This window comes from Helianthus annuus, chromosome 17 (assembly GCF_002127325.2).
Source record: "Helianthus annuus cultivar XRQ/B chromosome 17, HanXRQr2.0-SUNRISE, whole genome shotgun sequence".
Classification (NCBI taxonomy): Eukaryota; Viridiplantae; Streptophyta; class Magnoliopsida; order Asterales; family Asteraceae; genus Helianthus; species Helianthus annuus.
In genome coordinates, this window is record NC_035449.2 from 110,223,529 (window position 1) to 110,242,945 (window position 19,417).

The 19,417-nt window shown below is 40.5% G+C and overlaps 2 protein-coding genes across 2 annotated transcripts; both read left to right on the plus strand.

The window, feature by feature from the left end:
* The first annotated feature begins 61 nt into the window (after positions 1 to 61).
* On the plus strand, positions 62 to 2,527 carry LOC110924659. Its single transcript, XM_022168651.1, has 11 exons — positions 62 to 214; positions 303 to 570; positions 689 to 788; positions 890 to 996; positions 1,114 to 1,198; positions 1,273 to 1,408; positions 1,522 to 1,709; positions 1,816 to 1,942; positions 2,056 to 2,184; positions 2,329 to 2,397; positions 2,480 to 2,527. Exons 1-11 carry the CDS (start codon positions 62 to 64, stop codon positions 2,525 to 2,527), a joined length of 1,410 nt encoding a protein of 469 aa, XP_022024343.1.
* Positions 2,528 to 3,442: 915 nt separating this feature from the next.
* On the plus strand, positions 3,443 to 6,094 carry LOC110920618 (protein EARLY-RESPONSIVE TO DEHYDRATION 7, chloroplastic). The gene is made up of 4 exons (XM_022164792.2): positions 3,443 to 4,426; positions 5,071 to 5,237; positions 5,335 to 5,419; positions 5,775 to 6,094. Exons 1-4 carry the CDS (start codon positions 3,657 to 3,659, stop codon positions 5,956 to 5,958), a joined length of 1,206 nt encoding a protein of 401 aa, XP_022020484.1. The 5' UTR covers positions 3,443 to 3,656; the 3' UTR covers positions 5,959 to 6,094.
* Positions 6,095 to 19,417: the final 13,323 nt, after the last annotated feature.

A 19,417-nucleotide genomic window follows, 5' to 3' on the forward strand; every position in this document is an offset into this window, starting at 1 on the left:
GATTTCATTACGAATTATTTTCTAACATTAATCATCTTAGTTCGTTTCAAATATCATACAAATGGATGAAAATAATGTTACTTTCTTAAACAATCTTGATTGGAAATCCAAGTTGTTTACCATCAAAATCAAGGTGTTAAGACTTTGGATTCGTGTGAATCCAAAAAGAGAAGGAGAAATCCTTGGTACTGAAATGGTGGTCATGGATGAGCAGGTTGGTTTGAATATCATTTGCTTTTTAAAATGTAGCTTATTTTTTATATTTTTGTCTATACTTACCAATTTTTTTCTGTTTTTATTAGGGTACCAGGATGCAGGCAACTGTTTGGAGCAAGTTTATGAAAAAACATGAAATTTTGCTTAATGAAAACGAGTCTTATTACATTTATAAATCTCAACTTTCTGTCATTAAGTCAAATTTCAAACACTTTGATAAGGAACATGCTATTAGCTTAAACTTTGATACATCTGTTAAAAAGTGTGAGAACTTTGATGGAAGTTTATATGGTATTCGGTTAGCATCTTTTGAGTCCATTAAAGGCGGTGAAGTCGATGTCAAGTATCGAGTTGGTTTGTACTTCATCATATATAACAACAATATGCTAAATTAAGAAATATATAAATATAGATTAATTTTTATTTTATTTTTTTGCTGATTACATTATTTATTAATCAATTTTTTTTTCAGATTTTATTGGATATGTAGATGAGTGGTCTGAACCAAAGATGACCAAAACGAAGATGGGAAAAGATAGCAAATACATGAACTTGCAATTGCTGGATGAAGAGTCTGTTAATAAAATTCTAAATTTAAGCTTATTGTAACTTTAGTGTTATATATTTTTTATTACATGATATCCTCTGATATGTTTATTTTGTATTTATGTAGGGGTATCAAGTTAAACTGCACTTTATGGGATGAGTATTGTGATGAGATGTTTGGTTACATTCAGAGTCATAAAGAAGAAGTTCATGTTGTTCTGCTTGTGCAGTTTGGTAGTTTCAACAAGTATAAAGATATTAATTCATTAAATACTTTTTTAATTTTATAAAATTTTTATATCATTTACGAAGTTGAATATCCTAATATCTGATATTATTTTTTTTACACAGGGAAGACGACGTTATCTAATGCTTTCCATATAACAAGGCTGTTTATCAATGCTGACATAGAGGAGATTCGTTTATTTAGAACAAAGTAAACAGTTTCTAAAATAATATGAACTACTTATTGATGTTGTTAAATTTGTTTGCTTCCATTATTGTAATCAGGTTTGTTGAGAAGATATGTAAAACATCTTCTAATGGTCAGAAATCAATTGGTTCATCTGGAAGCATAAGCGTTGCGGATGACTTTTTAGTGAAGCATCCGTTTTCCAATTTCTGCGATATTACGCTCTTGGATAAGGTTTGTGTCTACTTTTTATTATTTTAAATAAATACATTACACAAAATTGTTTCAAAAATTCATTTTTATAACTCTAATGTCTTACATATAATTTCAGCTTTGCGAGGTCATAGTTCTTGATCATGGGTGTGGATGATAAAGATGATTGGTACTACCTTGGTTGTGAGGAGTGCACTCGGAAGGTTGAGACAACTATGGTCATTGAGGATGCTGAAGACGGTGCTGAAGAACCGAAGTTTAAACAGGTTTTAGTTTGCTCAAATCAAGATTGTCCTAAGGAGGTTGTGGCTGCGACTCCGATGTAAGTTACTAATATTATTTGTAATTATATTATATTTATGATTGCTTTATTTTACTTTAGGAATGTAAAATGTATTTATTTTGTGAATTACTTTTTGTGCATTTAGTTTTAGGATTCCAATAAGAGTACAAGATTATGCAGCTATTGCCTCTTTGACTTTGTTCGACCGTGAAGCTAGAAAAATGTTTGGTATGACTGCAATTCAATTGCTTGAGAAGTGTAAAGTGGATCAGGTAACGTATTTCACATCAGTCCTTTCTTTAAATTCATATACAAGTTACATATTATTAATGTTTAAATGTTATTTCTATGTTGTTTTCAAAAAATTTTGATTCATGTATATTAGGCATCTTTGCAAGAGAAAACCATTCCCTATCAGTTTAAATATTTGAATGATAAGAAGTTTGCCTTTAAGATTCAAATTAGTCAATTCAATATTGACAACCATATTGATGGTTATGCTGTTCATAAGTTGGTGAATAATGCAGCAATCATTGAGTCCTTAGAGAGCCGAATTCCAGCTGATCTAGGTTAACACTTACAAACCTTAGAATTATAGTTATGTTACAACATTTATTAGTTTTATTGTGTCTAGCCTTATTATTTTTTTGAATTGTAGGGTGTGGACGAGGCGTCTGCTGATGTTTCACTTAGTGATATGTCAACTCAAAACCCTTTTGCTCTAAAGGTATGTATTTTAAGTTAATGTTACAAAATACCAATTGTTTTAAACATTTTATATACTTTCTAATTTTGAATATATCATTCAGGATGCCGTGGATTCTATTGGTGATAGCTTCACACCCGATTGCATTTGAAATATCCAGTTTTCTCACATGGTCAGCTTTATGTTGCGTTATCAAGAGTTAAAAGCAGAGGTGGTGTGAAGTTGCTTATACTAGACAAAGATGAGAATGTAACGAGTAAAACAACAAATGTAGTCTACAAGGAAGTTTTTTCCGGAACTTGAATTGTTTTTTTTTCCTTCCAATATATGCGTATATACAAAATATTATATTTCAAAGGAAATGATATGATTTTGGCAGGGCCGGTTATTAGTATGGGCAGGTAGGGCATTGGACCCAGGCCCAAACTTCTTGAGGGCCCAGAGTTTTTAAAAAAATTCCTATATACTGTATGTTTATGTAATATGTTATTGGATTGTATGTTTATGTTATTATGTAGCCCAATGATAAGCCCAAAAAGAAAACCCAATGTGAAAGAGATTGAGGGCACGGTCAAAAAAAAAATAAAAATTAAACAAACTGCTTCTACCTGGGGACGACTGGACGAGAACAACAGAAGAAACAAAAGAGAAGAAAACGCAGGTGCGGGCGTGCGGCTGGAGACGAGAACGAGACGAGGCTGGGCTGCTCTAATCGATTAATCGACTTCAACTCTTCAAGGTATGTGTTTTTTTATCTTTAGGTTTAAATTAGGGCTTCAATTTATGTTATTTAGGTTTAAATTAGGGATGAAATTCGACCGAATTTTTGCCCTAAACTTGTTATTATAATCGACCATTCGGCCTTCATCTTTGATTGACGTGAATACTAATGAGTGATTTATTGTCTAGTTTATAGTTGTAAATTGTTCAAGTGTGATTAGAAGTAATCGCTTTGTGCTCAAGTGTGATTCGGGTTGTAATCGCTTTGTGTTCATGTGGGCCCGATTTATTTTTAGTGGCTCCAGGCCCAAAATGTTTCGAGATTTCTCGGAGACGGCACTGGATTTTGGATAGCCTAATTATTTAATAATCCAATAACTTTGGCGTGTCTCTCATCCACACTATATCCACGTACACACGCTCTTCGTGTAGACACTTCCGTGCGTGCTACGTGCCCTCAAATACTCGTCTTCTTCTACGCTTTCTTCATTTCGAAGTTACAACCCCCATTAAATATCACAAAAAAACCTGCAACAAACACATCTCAAATCTCAACAACAATGACCACACAAACCCCCAAATCTCTCTACCCTCAAGTCGATCAATCCAGTCCAGACTCACACTCTTCATTCTCATCATCATCCCAGTCCATGTATCCATCTGTAGAAGAACCCAAAGATCTCGCCGAGAAACTCTTCCCAGACACCTCCGATCAACAACAACAGATTTCTTTCGAATCATCAGAAGAAGTTGTCATCAAAATCCCTAACTCTATCGTCCACTTAATCGACAAACAACAAAGCATCGAATTAGCCTCCGGTCTGTTCGAAATAATCCGCCTCCGTCAATCCGGTAACGTCGTCGCCGTTCTCGCTCGCATCGGCGACCAGATCCAGTGGCCGTTAGCCAAAGACGAAGCCGCCGTTAAACTTGACGGATCTCACTACTTTTTCACACTCCGTGTACCGGAGGATGTTATAAACTACGGTTTGACGATAACTGGAAACGACGGAGAGCAACTGGATAGGATTTTGGATGAGTACAGTGCGTTTTCGGTGAAGGAAGTGGAGAGAGTTGTGGCAGTGGACGGTGGTTCGGCGGAGGCTAGGGCGGCGGCGTATTGGACGACGTTGGCGCCAAATGTGGAGGATTATAGCGGGTCGGTTGCGAGGATGATTGCGGCCGGCTCGGGTCAGTTGATTAAAGGGATATTGTGGTGTGGGGATGTGACTGTTGATAGGTTGAAGTGGGGGAACGACTTCCTGAAGAAGAGGATGAAAGCTGGAGAGAAGGCGGAAGTTAGTCCCGAAGCTTTAAGGAGAATGAAAAGGTATTGACTTTATAAGTCAACTCTTTTGATTCATGGTTGACTATTGACCTTATATCTCATTATTTAGGGGCTGTTTGGTAGCATCTGAATGGTCGTTAAGAGGCTACCTCTTAATGGAACCAATAAGAATTTTACCAATGAAAATGTAGAAGAATGTGACATGTGATGATTTACCATTCAGACTCTTAATGGAACCAATAAGAATTTTACCAATGAAAATGTAGAAGAATGTGACATGTGATGATTTACCATTCAGACTTGAGGTTACCTCTTATTCATTCAGAGGTTTTAAACCATTAAGTGTGGTAGCATCTGAATGATCATTAAGAGGCTACCAAACAGCCCCTTAGTGACTCTTTTTATTTCTCTTTTTTGTGTTATATACATTTGAACACCCCTAATTACCCCACCCCCTTGAAAGGTTTATGATAATCACATGTTAATTATGAACCACTGAAGAGAATGAACAGGTATTGACTTTGACTATCAATAGTCAGCCATACAATCTGTAAACTTTCATTGTAACTATAGATTTGGAGATTCAAAGGAACCTGTTTGTGTTTCTGTGTTTTCCTTGATGTTTATTTAACATCCTTAAAAATCCAAGTTGTATTAAAATTGGACCCTTGATTTTATGTTGCAAGGGTGAAGAAGCTGACCAAAATGTCGGAGAGCGTAGCAATGGGGCTCCTTTCAGGAGTCGTGAAGGTGTCCGGATTCTTCACGGGTGCCATTGTGAACTCGGCACCCGGAAAGAAGTTCTTTAACCTTCTTCCCGGGGAGATCATTCTTGCTTCCTTAGATGGATTCAGTATGTACTCTTTTCTGATATCTTTGATGCCTATTATCTATTTCACAGTCATACCCATTTGTGAATTGAAATGTTAAAAAATGGTTTTCTTGTACAGACAAGGTGTGTGATGCCGTTGAAGTGGCAGGGAGAAACGTTATGTCAACAACGTCAGTTGTTACAACCGATCTTGTTACTCATAAGTAAGTGTTTCGACCCATTTTATGTTGAAGAGAGAACTAAAACTTCGACTATAACGTTTCGGTCAACCTGACAGTTTATCAGTACGCAGAAGTCGCTATCTAAGATAGCAACTAAGCCAAAATTGAAAACAAGAAGAGATTCTTGCGTAGTTGCTATCTTAGATAGATAGCGCGACTTCCTGTTTTGGGTCAACCTGACAGAAATCGCTGTCTTAAGCAAAGAAAGTACACAGAAGTCGCCATCTAAAATAGATAGTTGGCTTCGAAGCTATCTGATGGCGACTTCAATTCCACTTTGCCACCATATTTGTAAGAAAAAGATGTCACTTCTTAGATTTTCATGCTAATGGAACAGGCATGGTGAAGATGCCGCGAAGGTGACGAGCACCGGGATGGATGCTGCAGGGCATGCAATCGGGACAGCATGGGCGGTTTTCAAGATCCGGAAGGCTTTGAACCCGAAGAGCGTTGTGAAACCAACGACTCTCGTCAAAGCTGCAGCTTCTAAGTCGGGTTCTTCCAAATCATCGTCATCATAGTTGTTCTGGATATGATATGGCTGTCGGATTGTTCTAATTATTGTTCTGTTGATGTAGTGAGGTTTATATATAAAAAATATTTTATTGTCAAAACTGATGTTCGGTTTGTTGTGAATACTTGTGTTGTTGCTTCTTATTGCATTAAATTAAAAAATTGGATAAAATAGTAAATTGCATTAAATTAAAAAATGGATAAAATAGTAAATTGTTACTATAGTATATTATACTATAATTAGTACCCGTCGCGACGCGGCGGGGTTCTTACAATTTCCGTATCGTAGTTAACAACATCATACATGAGCCAGATCCAATGGGTTAGTTAACATTAACAACTTAACATAATACATGAGATAGATCCACAGAGACCACAACCGAGAGACCCACTTTCTTGCAAGTTGCATAATTTACATAAAAGAAGTAAAGCGATGTCTCTAACTTGTACTCTGTCAAACAAAGCTTGTACACTGATCTACTTGTTTAATTTAATGGAGTTATCTATGCAGGGGCAGCCTATCTATGCAGTGAGAATAATAAAATACAAAACTAAAAAACTAATTTAAGATAATAAAATACAAAACTTAATTTAAGAACAAATTAGACATACCAAGACTATTAGTTCAAAAAAGAAAAAGATTCATTAAATGCTTAATTATTACAAATGATAAAACCCCATTAAAAATGGGAATCAAATTAAAATTCAAAATAAAAAAATATACATATAATATTTCATCACTTGATCTTTCCCGTTATTTCAACAAACTTATTGCTATTGCTGACTATGTATTTATGTAGTAAACTTTGCCAAATTCATGTGCTTCTCCTACACCATCTGGGGCTAGTCACATTGGTTCAACTTTTTCTTCATGACCATCTATCCACATTCCAAATATCTTTCAAGTTTCACTGAGCAAAAGTCAAAAAACAATAAAGGGGGCATTCCCTCTAAAGAGCTTTTTGACCCATCTTCTCATACTTTCTTTTGGGATGATACCTTGAATTGATCAACATGTTGGGAGTCTCTTAGGGTATACGGGGCGCAATCGGGGAGGGCCTCGGTGAACCATTTCCCCGATCGGGAACACCGCCGCCATCCCCGCGGGGTCCCGAATCGGGGCTGGAAATGGGTGGGGGTTTACCGCTTGGAAATGCACGATGATCGAGATTTGACCGTTTACAAACGGTCGAATTTTTTTTAAAAAAAAAAAAATCAATTTTTTTTAAAACAATATATATACTAACCAATCTTAATCCATTTTTTACCACATTCACAACAAACCAACACCAAAACTCTAAAACTTTTATATCTTTTAAACACAAAATGGATTCCAAGTTCCCGTTTCTTTCTCCCATACCCGACTTTCCCGACGATGACGATACGTCGTCAAGCGGTAGTAGCTTAGTTTTCTTCCAAAATCTCATCCAACAAGCGGAGCTACTAGACACGGCATCGTCTAGTAAAAAAAAATATGTCCGTCGGGATCGTGTGGGGGGCCACGAGACACTCATGGCCGATTATTTCGATGAAAATCCAAAATTTAGTGAAGATACTTTTCGTCACAGGTTTCGTATGTCCAAGTCGTTGTTCCTAAAAATTGTTAGTGACGTGGAAGCGTATGACGAGTGGTTTCAAGAAGGCTTAGACGGGAGAATGAAGAAAAGCTTTACACCGTTGCAAAAGGTTACTTCGGCAATTAAACAACTTGCAACCGGTAACCCACCAGACGAGGGGGACGAGTATTTAAATATGTCTGAAAGGACCTCTCGTGAGTGCCTTGAATATTTCTGCGAGACGGTTTGTAAAAGGTATGGCGGTGAATTTTTTTTTTTTTTCTAGTTCGAATGTTTTTTTTTAATTTAATGAAATGTCTTTTATTTAATTTTTATTTTTACTAATCTTTTTTTAATTTATAAAACATGCATTCTTTTAGAATAAAAAAAAAAAAAAAAAAAAACAACTCACCTAATAGGTGAGTGCCGCCATCAAAACAAGGTATTAGGGGAGTGTATTAGGGGAGTTGACGTGGCTTGATCTGATTGGCCATGTGTAAGATGGGGGACTCACCTATTAGGTGAGCACCCCTTACACCCTTAGGTTGGGTGGTGTGGTCTTGCGTCTCTGCCACCTTATCATGTATAGCGCCCCTTCCCTCATTTTCTAGGTGCCAAAGGGGGTGCTATCATTTGGCTTCGCCAAAGAGATAGCGGGCGTGAAGGGCTGTGATGTATTGCAAAATACATCTATTTATCATGTAAGGTTTGATAGTTCGCGTCGTTTTTAGTTAGAATTAGTTACCGCTGATAGATGTGTGAATGACAAGTCTCGGATGCTGAAAATGCTGAAAAACGAGGTAAATATGTTAAACGAGAAGAAGAACCGAGAACCGGGTTAGATACAATTGAACAGAAACTGAAGAACGAAGAAAAGCTGGAAAATACACCTGCCGCGCTATGCGACCACAAAGTAGATGCCCTCTGCGCCACGCCACGGGAATTAAAAAGAAAAAAAAATAAATACGTATCGCATCGCTTAGAGAATACCTTTTTATCGTCATCTTCATATTGTTCAAATGGAATTTCTTCTTAGTTATCATTTTTAGGCTTAGTATATCTGAATTTTAACAAAAACCAACTTTCATAAGCATAAGCTTTCACCCAATTCTCAAATCTGTCTTTCCACCAATTATATTATTCTATATTCATTAGTTTAGGTGGTCTTTGATGAGTTTTGTACACATTATCAAAGTTCAAACTTTCAGAAATAGCACTTGAAATGCTCTTTGGTGTGGATGTTGTTTCGGATGTGAAAGCATTGTAGAATTCGTTGTAAAGTTCCTCTTCCATGATTGTGAAATACTTGAGAATCACCTGCAAACAATCAACACAAGATCAGATAACTTTGAAAAGCAAACAACTTTGAACCTAGATCCGCGCAAGGAAACAATATTGATTCGTGCGAATGAGGGGTTGTTGATCCGTGCGAATGGAGGAATATGTTGATCTGTGCCTATGGACTCTGATTCTGGATCCGCGCGAACCAGTAACAAACTAGATCAATGTAAATGAAACCCTAGATCCAACCCTAGGTCCGTGCGAATCAACTAATACCAGATCCGTGCGAACAGACTAAGTCACACCCCAACCGATGGCGGAAACATCGAGGCGTGGCACTGAGCGAAACAGATTGTCCAGAAGTTTCCATAACAATTATCATTACCAATCAATTTAAAATAACACGTCCCATACCATGTCTCAAAAGGCAAACAAATTATTACAGACAAAATCTAGGCAATTAGTTCTGTTCCGACAACTCAGATTCAAATTGTACAGACAACTATTTGTTGGCCTCTAGGACCTTATTCTAGCCCCGCTTTCCTAGCAGATAAGCATCCTAAACACCTGTCACGTACGTTAAAATAAAGTCAATACACATAGTGTAAAGGCGAGTATACAAGTTTGATAATAGCATATAAAGTTCGAAATAGTTTACGCATAACCAGCACGTACACAGAGGAAAACGAAGCATGTTAGTTATCGACATGAACCTATCGATACCAATGACTGCGAGTTGACTGCCCAAGGCAGTTCGTAATACATGATCACCACTGTAATCCATGCAAATAATTATCCTTAACAACCCCCGTGTGAACAGGTGCTGAGTCCAAACTATAGTACTATCGTCGTTAAGGCAGGTAGACAACATTCCATGTGTAAACATAACAAACAAGCATTCATTAAGTCACGTATAACATGCGGTCACGGTTAGCGTTTAAAGTATTGCGTAGTGTGTTCGATTCCGATTTTGTATAAGTAACGTATGTAACACCCAGATGTGCATAAGGCAAAAAGGGATCGAGTATACTCACAGCAGTTGATGGATTGAAGGGAGCGCTTGAGAGTGAGGTTAGCCTGAATAGTTCGATAGTGTCACACCCTAACCGATGGCGGAATCATCGGGGCATGGCACTGAGCGAAACAGATTGTCCAGAAGTTTCCACAACAATTATCATTACTATTTAATTTAAATAATACGTCCCATACCGTATCTCAAATAGCAAACAAATTATTACAGATAAAATCCAGGCAAATATTCTGTTCTGACAACTCAGATTTAAACATAAAAATTACTTATCTGCTTCTAGAGACTCATGCTGCAAGATCTACAGACAACTATGCTCTAGACGCTTATTCTAGCCTCGCCTTCCTAGCGGATAAGCATCCTAATTGCCTGTCACATACGTTAAAATAAAGCCAATACATAAAATGTAAAGGTGAGCATACAAGTTTGATAATAGCATATAGAGTTCGAAATAGTTTACGCATAACCAGCACGTACACAGAGGAAAACGAAGCATGTTAATTATCGACATGGATCTATCGATACCAATGACTGCGGGTTGACTGCCCGAGGCAGTTCGCAATACATGATTACCACCGTAATCCATGCAAGTAATTGTCCTTAACAACCCCCGTGTGAACGGGTGCTGAGTCCAAACTATACATGTGGTAAGGCAGGTAGACAACATTCCACGTGTAAACATAACAACAAGCATTCATTTAGTTACGTAATACATGCGGTAACGTTAGCGTTTAAAGTAATTGAGTAGTGTGTTCGATTGTGATTTAGAATAAGTAACGTATGTAACACCCAAAAGTGCTAAAGCAAAAAGGGTTCGAGTATACTCACAGCGCTTGATGGATTGAAGGGAGCGCTTGAGAGTAGGGTTAGCCTGAATAGTTCGATAGCATAATGATAAGCAACGCGTAAAATGGAAACAAGTATTGGAGGGTCGGACAGCTGGTCGATCGGACGGTAGTCCGATCGGACGGCTGACCGTTCGGTTGACAGTCCGTTCGGACAGTCTGTCCTATCGGTCGGTAGACCGATCGGATGGCTGTTCGAGTGGATTGTTTCTTCCTTTGAGTGAGATGTGTTTGTGTATGATGGTTTGACTTTTGAGGCTTTTGTTGCAGTATTTGAAAACATTGAAGTATCTTTACCTTTCAGGTCGGTAGATCGGACGGCTGTTCGATCGATCGGCAGCCCGATCGGTTAGGTACTTCAGCAAACAAGTTCTCAGCAGGGTGTCACCTGATCGGACGGCTGTTCGATCGGGTGGCACTCCTAGCGCGTTAAACATGTTGAAAAATCGATTAAGTGTTGAAGCATAGTATCTCATGATTCGAAGAGTAATCCAATCGGACGGTAGTTCGATCGAACAGCAGTTCGTTCAATACTAGGCTTCAATGAATTGTTCAAGTGTGGGGCCATGTGCTAGCCGATCGGCTGGCCGATCGATCGGCTGACTGTCCGATCGGCTTCCTGTCCGTTCGGACAGCAGTCCGATCGGTCAGCATCCTGACCTGATCAGCCTGTTCGTCTAACACTTGGTTGTTCTGATTGTTTGTCGTTTTATCGAGGTATTTTTTTTGGAGAACGAGCTGAACAACAGAAAACTCGCCTTTACTTGGTTCTCCTGATCGGACAGGACTCACCCAAACCCGGTCAGTGAACTGTTCGGGACGGTTGTTTAATATCTAACCCGAAATCGGTGAACCTCGTGGATAGAATCCGGATCTTGAGCCATGCAACCACCGGAATAATTAGCAAGTCGGCACAAGCCCCGTTTCTATCGGTTTTGAAGGCCTTAGTGTAAAAGAGTTGAAAGAAAGTTGGAAAACCATATTTCAATCCTTTTCACCGTGTAAATGTTTAGATCTATAACAGATCTTTGTTTGTTTATGTGGAAATCGGCTAGATCCAAGTTATTCTTGGTGGATTGAGGCCAAAACATGAAGTTCTTCAAGAACACCATGATGACATCATCCTAGAACACTTGAATCTTGATGATTTCACGGTTAAAAGTTAAGATTTGAAAGATAGAAAGGTGTAGGAGTGCGTGTAGATCAAGAAAGTACAAGACTTAGGATGAGATCTTATCGGAATCGAGAGAAATCTGAGAAAAGGAGGGGAGCACGAGCTGGTCGGACAGAGGTTTCCAAAAGTAGAAAGTTTGAGAGTCACAAGGGGTATTTATAGGATGCCAAATGAGGAAAGGGCTGGCCGATCGGCCAGGCAGCTCGATCGGACAGCCTGTCCGATCGGACAGCAGTCCGATCGGCTGGCTGTTCGATCGGCTGGAAGCCTGATCGTTCAGCTGCCTGATTCGAGTGTTCGGTGCAATGATTTTTGATATTTCGATTTCGATTGAGGACGATGCGAGTACGATAGGATTTCCTATTCAAATTACTTTTAATCCCAACTACTATATCTAACATACAAGCATCTATATCTCGCACTATCTCTTCTCCACCTATTATCATAATTCGATTTTGATTGAGTTCAATTGGGTTTCGATTTCGATTCGAGTTTCGATTGATTACCACACATAACATAAAGTAAACATGCACAAGTAACACATAAGGCACACACACATGTATAATACACCAAAGTTGCATAATTCGAGTTTCGAGTTTGATGATGATTAGATTAGCTCGATTACTGATTAACTGACTTTATCGCATTGTTACTTCCTATTATTCACAGTCGTAACGCGTTTCGCAATGATAAACATTCGATTACTTCGATTATTAATACTTACTCCACATAATACAACTAACGTAAACATAAAATAGACTAATCTACAGTCAAAGAAGTCAAAACAGTAGTTGAACAAGGGGCGATAGATTGAAATCAGCGATCTTCTCTTCCTTTGAATTCAATCTTGACTTTGACTTTTGAAAACACAGGGTGTTACAGCCTCCCCTTGTTTAGGGAATTTCGTCCCGAAAGTAGGCTGAAGCTGCACAACACCGTGAATCACGTTGAGAACTTTCTCTCTCTAGACTTTATTTAAACAACTGCGGGTACTTCGCCTTCATGTCGCTTTCGAGTTCCCAAGTGAACTCTGCGCCACGTTTGCCTTCCCACCGGACTTTCACGATAGGAATGCGCGAGCGTCTGAGTTGCTTGGTTTGGCGATCCATGATTTCGACAGGCTTCTCCACGAAGTGTAGCGTTTCGTTTATTTGTAGGTCATCGAGAGGTACAATCAAATCATGCTCAGCCAGGCACTTTCGGAGGTTTGACACATGGAAAGTCGGGTGGACGTTCCTAAGTTCCTCCGGTAGTTCGAGTCTGTAGGCGACTTTTCCGATTCTTTCCAGAATCTTAAAAGGTCCAACATATCGAGGCGCTAATTTCCCTTTCTTGCCGAATCTGACCACACCCCTCCAAGGTGATACCTTTAGGAGTACGTAGTCGTCAACATCAAATTCAAGGGGCTTGCGTCTTCTATCGGCGTAACTTTTATGTCTACTTCGAGCTTTCAACAAGTTGTCTCGAACTTGGAGGACTTTGTCAGTCGTTTCTTGCAGTAACTCGGCACCGGTTAGTTGCGAGTGACCGATCTCGTACCACACAATAGGCGATCGACATCTTCTTCCATATAAAGCCTCGAATGGTGCCATTTGTATGCTGGTATGATAACTGTTGTTGTACGAGAATTCGACTAACGGCATGTATTTATTCCAATTACCACCGAAGTCTATGACACACACACGGAGCATATCTTCAAGAGTACGGATCGTTCTTTCAGTCTGCCCGTCGGTTTGAGGATGGAATGCGGTACTTAAGTTAAGCGACGTACCAAGAGCTGCTTGAAACGTTTCCCACAATCGCAAGGTAAACCGAGCATCACGGTTAGAGATGATGTCGCGAGGCGTACCATGATTACAAATGATCTCGTCTGTGTAGATTCGGGCTAATCATTCTACCTTGTAGTCTTCTCGTATTGGCAAAAAGTGGGCTGATTTGGTCAAACGATCAACGATAACCCAGATGCTGTCGTGACCTGATGGCGTGGGTGGAAGCTTAGTTATGAAATCCATAGCTATACTCTCCCACTTCCATATAGGGATTAGCGGTTGTTCGAGCAAGCCAGAAGGTCTTTGATGTTCAGCTTTGACTCTTGCACAAGTCAGGCATCTTCCGACATAGAGAGCGATATCCCTTTTCATGCCCGGCCACCAGTACTTGTAGCGAAGATCCTGGTACATTTTATCGGCACCGGGATGAATAGAATATCGGGATTTGTGGGCTTCATCCATTAGAATCTTTCGCAATTCGGTCCGCCCAGGGATCCAAATTCGATCCAGAAAATAGAAGATCCCATTTGATTTGCTTACAAGCTGAGCTCCATCGTATAGATCCTTTCCTTCTTCAAGGTGCGTTCATTAAAACAAGCATGCTGAGCTTCGCGGATGAGGGTTTCGAGATTGTATTGGGCTTGAATATTGCGAATACTGAGCAAGTAACTCCGTCTACTGAGCGCGTCGGCAACAACATTTGCCTTGCCTGGGTGATAACGAATCTAATAGTCGTAGTCGTTGAGAAATTCTACCCATCGGCGTTGACGCATATTAAGTTCTCGCTGATTAAAGATGTGTTGTAAACTCCTGTGATCGGTGAAGAACACTTGGTACCATACAGGTAGTGTCGCCATATCTTTAACGCAAAAACAACCGCGCCTAGCTCGAGATCATGGGTCGTATAGTTCTTCTCGTGGATTTTGAGCTGACGAGATGCGTAAGCTATAACCTTGTCCCACTGCATAAGAACACAACCAAGACCAAGGTTGGAAGCATCACAATAGACAATGAAATCATGGTTTCTGTCGGGCAATGTGAGAACAGGAGCATTGCAAAGCATATGCTTGAGGGTTTGAAAAGCAGACTCTTGTTTGGTTCCCAAACAAAAGGTTTGTCTTTATGCGTAAGAGCGGTGAGCGGCACAACAATTTTAGAGAATCCTTTGATAAATCGTCGGTAACAGCCCGCTAATCCGAGAAAAGAACGAACTTCAGACGGGTTCTTGGGCATAATACAACTCTTAACTGCTTCAATCTTCGCGGGATCGACATGAATACCTTGACTATTAACGATGTGCCCCAGAAACTGAACCTCCTCTAACCAGAATTCGCACTTGGAGAACTTGGCATAGAGTTGATTCCCCTGGAGTAATTCGAGAACCAAACGTAGATGTTGCACGTGTTCGACTTTCGACTTGGAATAGATCAAGACATCGTCGATGAACACGATGACGAAACGGTCTAGAAATGGCTTACACACGCGATTCATCAGATCCATGAAAACCGCGGGTGCGTTGGTTAAACCAAAAGGCATAACAACGAACTCATAGTGGCCGTATCGAGTGCGAAAAGCGGTTTTAGGTATATCTTCTTCCTGAATGCGTAGTTGATGATAACCTGAGCGTAGATCGATCTTCGAGAAACACGTAGCGCCTTGCAGTTGATCAAACAAATCATCGATACGAGGCAGGGGATAACGGTTCTTGATGGTCAACTTATTCAATTCCCGATAGTCAATGCACATCCTGAATGACCCATCCTTCTTTTTAGCGAAAAGGACTGGCGCGCCCCAAGGAGAGGTGCTCGGGCGAATAAAGCCGTTTTCAAGTAATTCCTGGAGTTGGTTCGAGAATTCCCGCATTTCGGATGGCGCGAGTTGATAAGGAGCTTTGGCAACAGGGTTAGCTCCAGGAATGAGGTCGATACGAAAGTCGATATCACGACTTGGCGGTAGTCCAGAAAGATCATCAGGGAACACCTGAGGAAATTCACGGACCACTGGTACGTCTTTGACTTCTGTCTTCCTTTTCTTTTCCTTCCCCGCTACTACAATGTTAGCCAAGAAAGCTCTGTCTTCCTTGCGGAGGTACTTTCTAGCTTGGACACATGACATGAGCTTGAGACCTTTCGAACCATTTTCACCGTACACACATAACAAATCACCATTCGCGAGCAAGAATCAAATCATCTTATCAAAGCACACAACTTTAACATGGTTTTCGCGAAGAAAGTCCATGCCTACTATGATATCAAAACTCCCGAGTTGCATCGGAATGAGGTCGATTGGGAAGATGTGATTGTTGAGCTCAAGGGTACAATCACGGAGAATAGAGTTAACGGCGACAGTTCTTCCAGTAGCGACTTCAACTTCGAATGACGAGGGGAGATATGTGCGCTTACGACTAAGAAGCTACTCGAATTCAAACGACACAAAGCAGTTATCGGCTCCAGTATCAAACAAACACGATGCATAAATACCATTCACAAGGAACGTACCATTAACTACGTTGTTGTCAGCCTGGGCTTGGCGAGCATTGATGTTGAAGGTTCTGGCGCGTGCTGCTTGCTGCTGCTGCTGGGGCTCTTGTTTCACAACCCTGTTTGGGCACATGTTTGCAAAGTGGTTAGGATCACCACATGCAAAGCAGACTCGAGTACTGATCGCGGGTGCCTGAGCTGCGTGTTGGCCTTGCGGGGCTGGGAGTAGAGCTTGATGAGCAGTGGCAGGAGCTGCGGTGTTTCGGGGACCATAACGGCAGTTGGCAGTGAAATGACCGTACAAATTGCAATGTGCGCAGAAACGACAGGCGAGACCCACCGGATGATGATAGGAACATGTCGGGCAAAGCGGGTGGGGACCTGTGTATGCACGCTTTGCTGGCGGTGCATATGTCACTGGTGCCGGTCATGGTGAGACTGTTGCTGAGCCGGCACGGCTTGCAGAGGAGCAGCAGTGGTAGTGACAGCACAGTTCTTGTTGCTGGAGCTGTTGTTGTGCTTCTTCTTGCGGCGCGATGACTTGGATGATTGAGTAGTGGGGTATCGGCGGTCGGTGCAGTGGTAGCTTGATGCAGAGACATGGAGGGCTTATCCCAGAAACCAGCTTTTACTCGCTTGTCGTTGATCTCGGCGGCAAGCAAGTATGTCTCTTCAATTGATGATGTCTTTACGGCGTGAACAAAGTCGGCAACACAATCGGGTAGAGCTCGAATGTACTTCTTGATTGCCATGTCTGGCGTCTTGACTTGATCGAGACAGATAATGCTGAGCTGCTTAAAGTGAGCAGTCAGGGCAGCGTTGTCTCCATCCTTCTGCTTAATGTTCCAAAATTCGTCCTCCAGCTTTTGGCGTTCATGGGGAGGGCAAAATTCGTCCATCATAATGGCTTTCAGCTCTTCCCAAGTCAGCTCATAAGCTGCATCATTTTCGCATTTGTTTTGTTTGGCCGTCCACCAGTCTAGAGCTCGGGACTGGAAGACGCCGGTTGCGTTTAGGGTACGGAGATTTTCTGGACAGCCGCTTTGGCGCAGAGTGACTTCGACGGAATGGAACCATTGAAACATAGCTGTAGGGCCATCTTCTCCGGTAAATTCCTTTGGTCCGCATGCCTTGAACTGTTTGAAGCTGAAAACAGTCTTGGTAGCATCTTTAGGAGCTTCGGTTCTCGACTCCTCAGATGATTTGCTGACGTTCTCATAAACCTCACTCACAGCTGTTGCTACTTGTTTGGCGATGATAGCAGCAAGACGCTTGTCTCTCTTTTCTTGTCGAGTAAGTAGGTGTCGGGATCCAGACGACATTGTCTGCAACAGACAGCGTCACAGGACTCAACACATCATAATCGAATCTCACCTCACACGTCTAACCCTAACTAAAGCTCAGGAACATGATAAGGCATGTATCACAAAAACACATAGGCATGAAATCACAAATTCACTTAATCAAAGAAGCACATAGGCACGTAGAGCACAGAATCACAGAAGCACATAAGCACATACGCATTTAATTACAGAGGCAGGTAATATCACGTAATCCTCCTATCAGCACACAGTAGCACATACAGTATCCTGACTGCCTCAAAGTTTACGAGTATTCGAATATAGCGATCGCGCATAGCATATCGATTAGTATAGTATAAGCGTATAGCATAGCCTAAGGTTGTCCATATTGTAGCGACTTGTCGGTGTTTTGAGATAGAAGTGCAGTGCGAGTCGTGCGTATCGATCGAAGTGGTAGCAAAATTGAATAATTTACAAAATTTTAAACACGTAAGCAGTTAAACACATATAAACACATAAAATCAACGAGTCATCAGAGTCAGCAGTTGCGGGCTCAGAAACGAAACGTATAAAATCGGGAAATAGATTGTCTGCGGCTATTAGACATTGACTACCCAAAGCGATTCGACTATTCTCAAGGACTTGTCATCACATTTCGACCTTTAGAATCGGCCTCTGCCTCGATTCTTGGGCATCCGGCACGTATTCCTCTAGTCATACTTGTGAGTTCAGGTCGTTGGAGTCCGTCGAGGCTTTGGTGAGATAAAATAAAAGTCGGAACAAGTTGTCAAGGTTAGGGTTTCACCCCTAGCTTAGCAACTTCTTCCTTGTTTTTTTTAGTAATATTGAGGAGATTATTCATCAAAATATGGATTTCACTCCTGATTTGGTATAATTCTCCTCGTTAAACAAACGTTCATTATTGAAAAAGAATAATGAAGAAATCATTGATAAGTTTATAAAACAGCATTGATCAAGCAATTTAGTCAAGAGTTTGCGGTTTTCACACCTAATCTTGACTAAATCACTCGACTTTATTTGAAAATTCGAGTGCAGTGATAGTGTAGTACAGGCGGGAAATAGCAGGATATAGCACATAAACTTGGTATGTTGGTTCCTAACTATAGTCTAGGTCTCTGAGACATCGACCCGGACTAGGTCGTGTCTAGCCTAATTCCCTATAGTTATGGCTCTGATACTAATCTGTCACACCCCAACCGATGGCGGAATCATCGGGGCATGGCACTGAGCAAAATAGATTGTCCAGAAGTTTCCACAACAATTATCATTACTATTTAATTTAAATAATACGTCCCATACCGTATCTCAAATAGCAAACAAATTATTACAGATAAAATCCAGGCAAATATTATGTTCCGACAACTCAGATTTAAACATAAAAATTATTTATCTGCTTCTAGAGACTCATGCTGCAAGATCTACAGACAACTATGCTCTAGACGCTTATTCTAGCCTCGCCTTCCTAGTGGATAAGCATCCTAATTGCCTGTCACATACGTTAAAATAAAGTCAATACATACAATGTAAAGGTGAGCATACAAGTTTGATAATAGCATATAGAGTTCGAAATAGTTTACGCATAACCAGCACGTACACAGAGGAAAACGAAGCATGTTAATTGTCGACATGGATCTATCGATACCAATGACTGCGAGTTGACTGCCCGAGGTAGTTCGCAATACATGATTACCACCGTAATCCATGCAAGTAATTGTCCTTAACAACCCCCGTGTGAACGGGTGCTGAGTCCAAACTATAGTACTATTGTCGTTAAGGCAGGTAGACAACATTCCACGTGTAAACATAACAACAAGCATTCATTTAGTCACGTAAAACATGCGGTAATGGTTAGCATTTAAAGTAATTGAGTAGTGTGTTCAATTGTGATTTAGAATAAGTAACGTATGTAACACCCAAGAGTGCTAAAGCAAAAAGGGTTCGAGTATACTCACAGCGATTAATGGATTGAAGGGAGCGCTTGAGAGTAGGGTTAGCCTGAATAGTTCGATATCA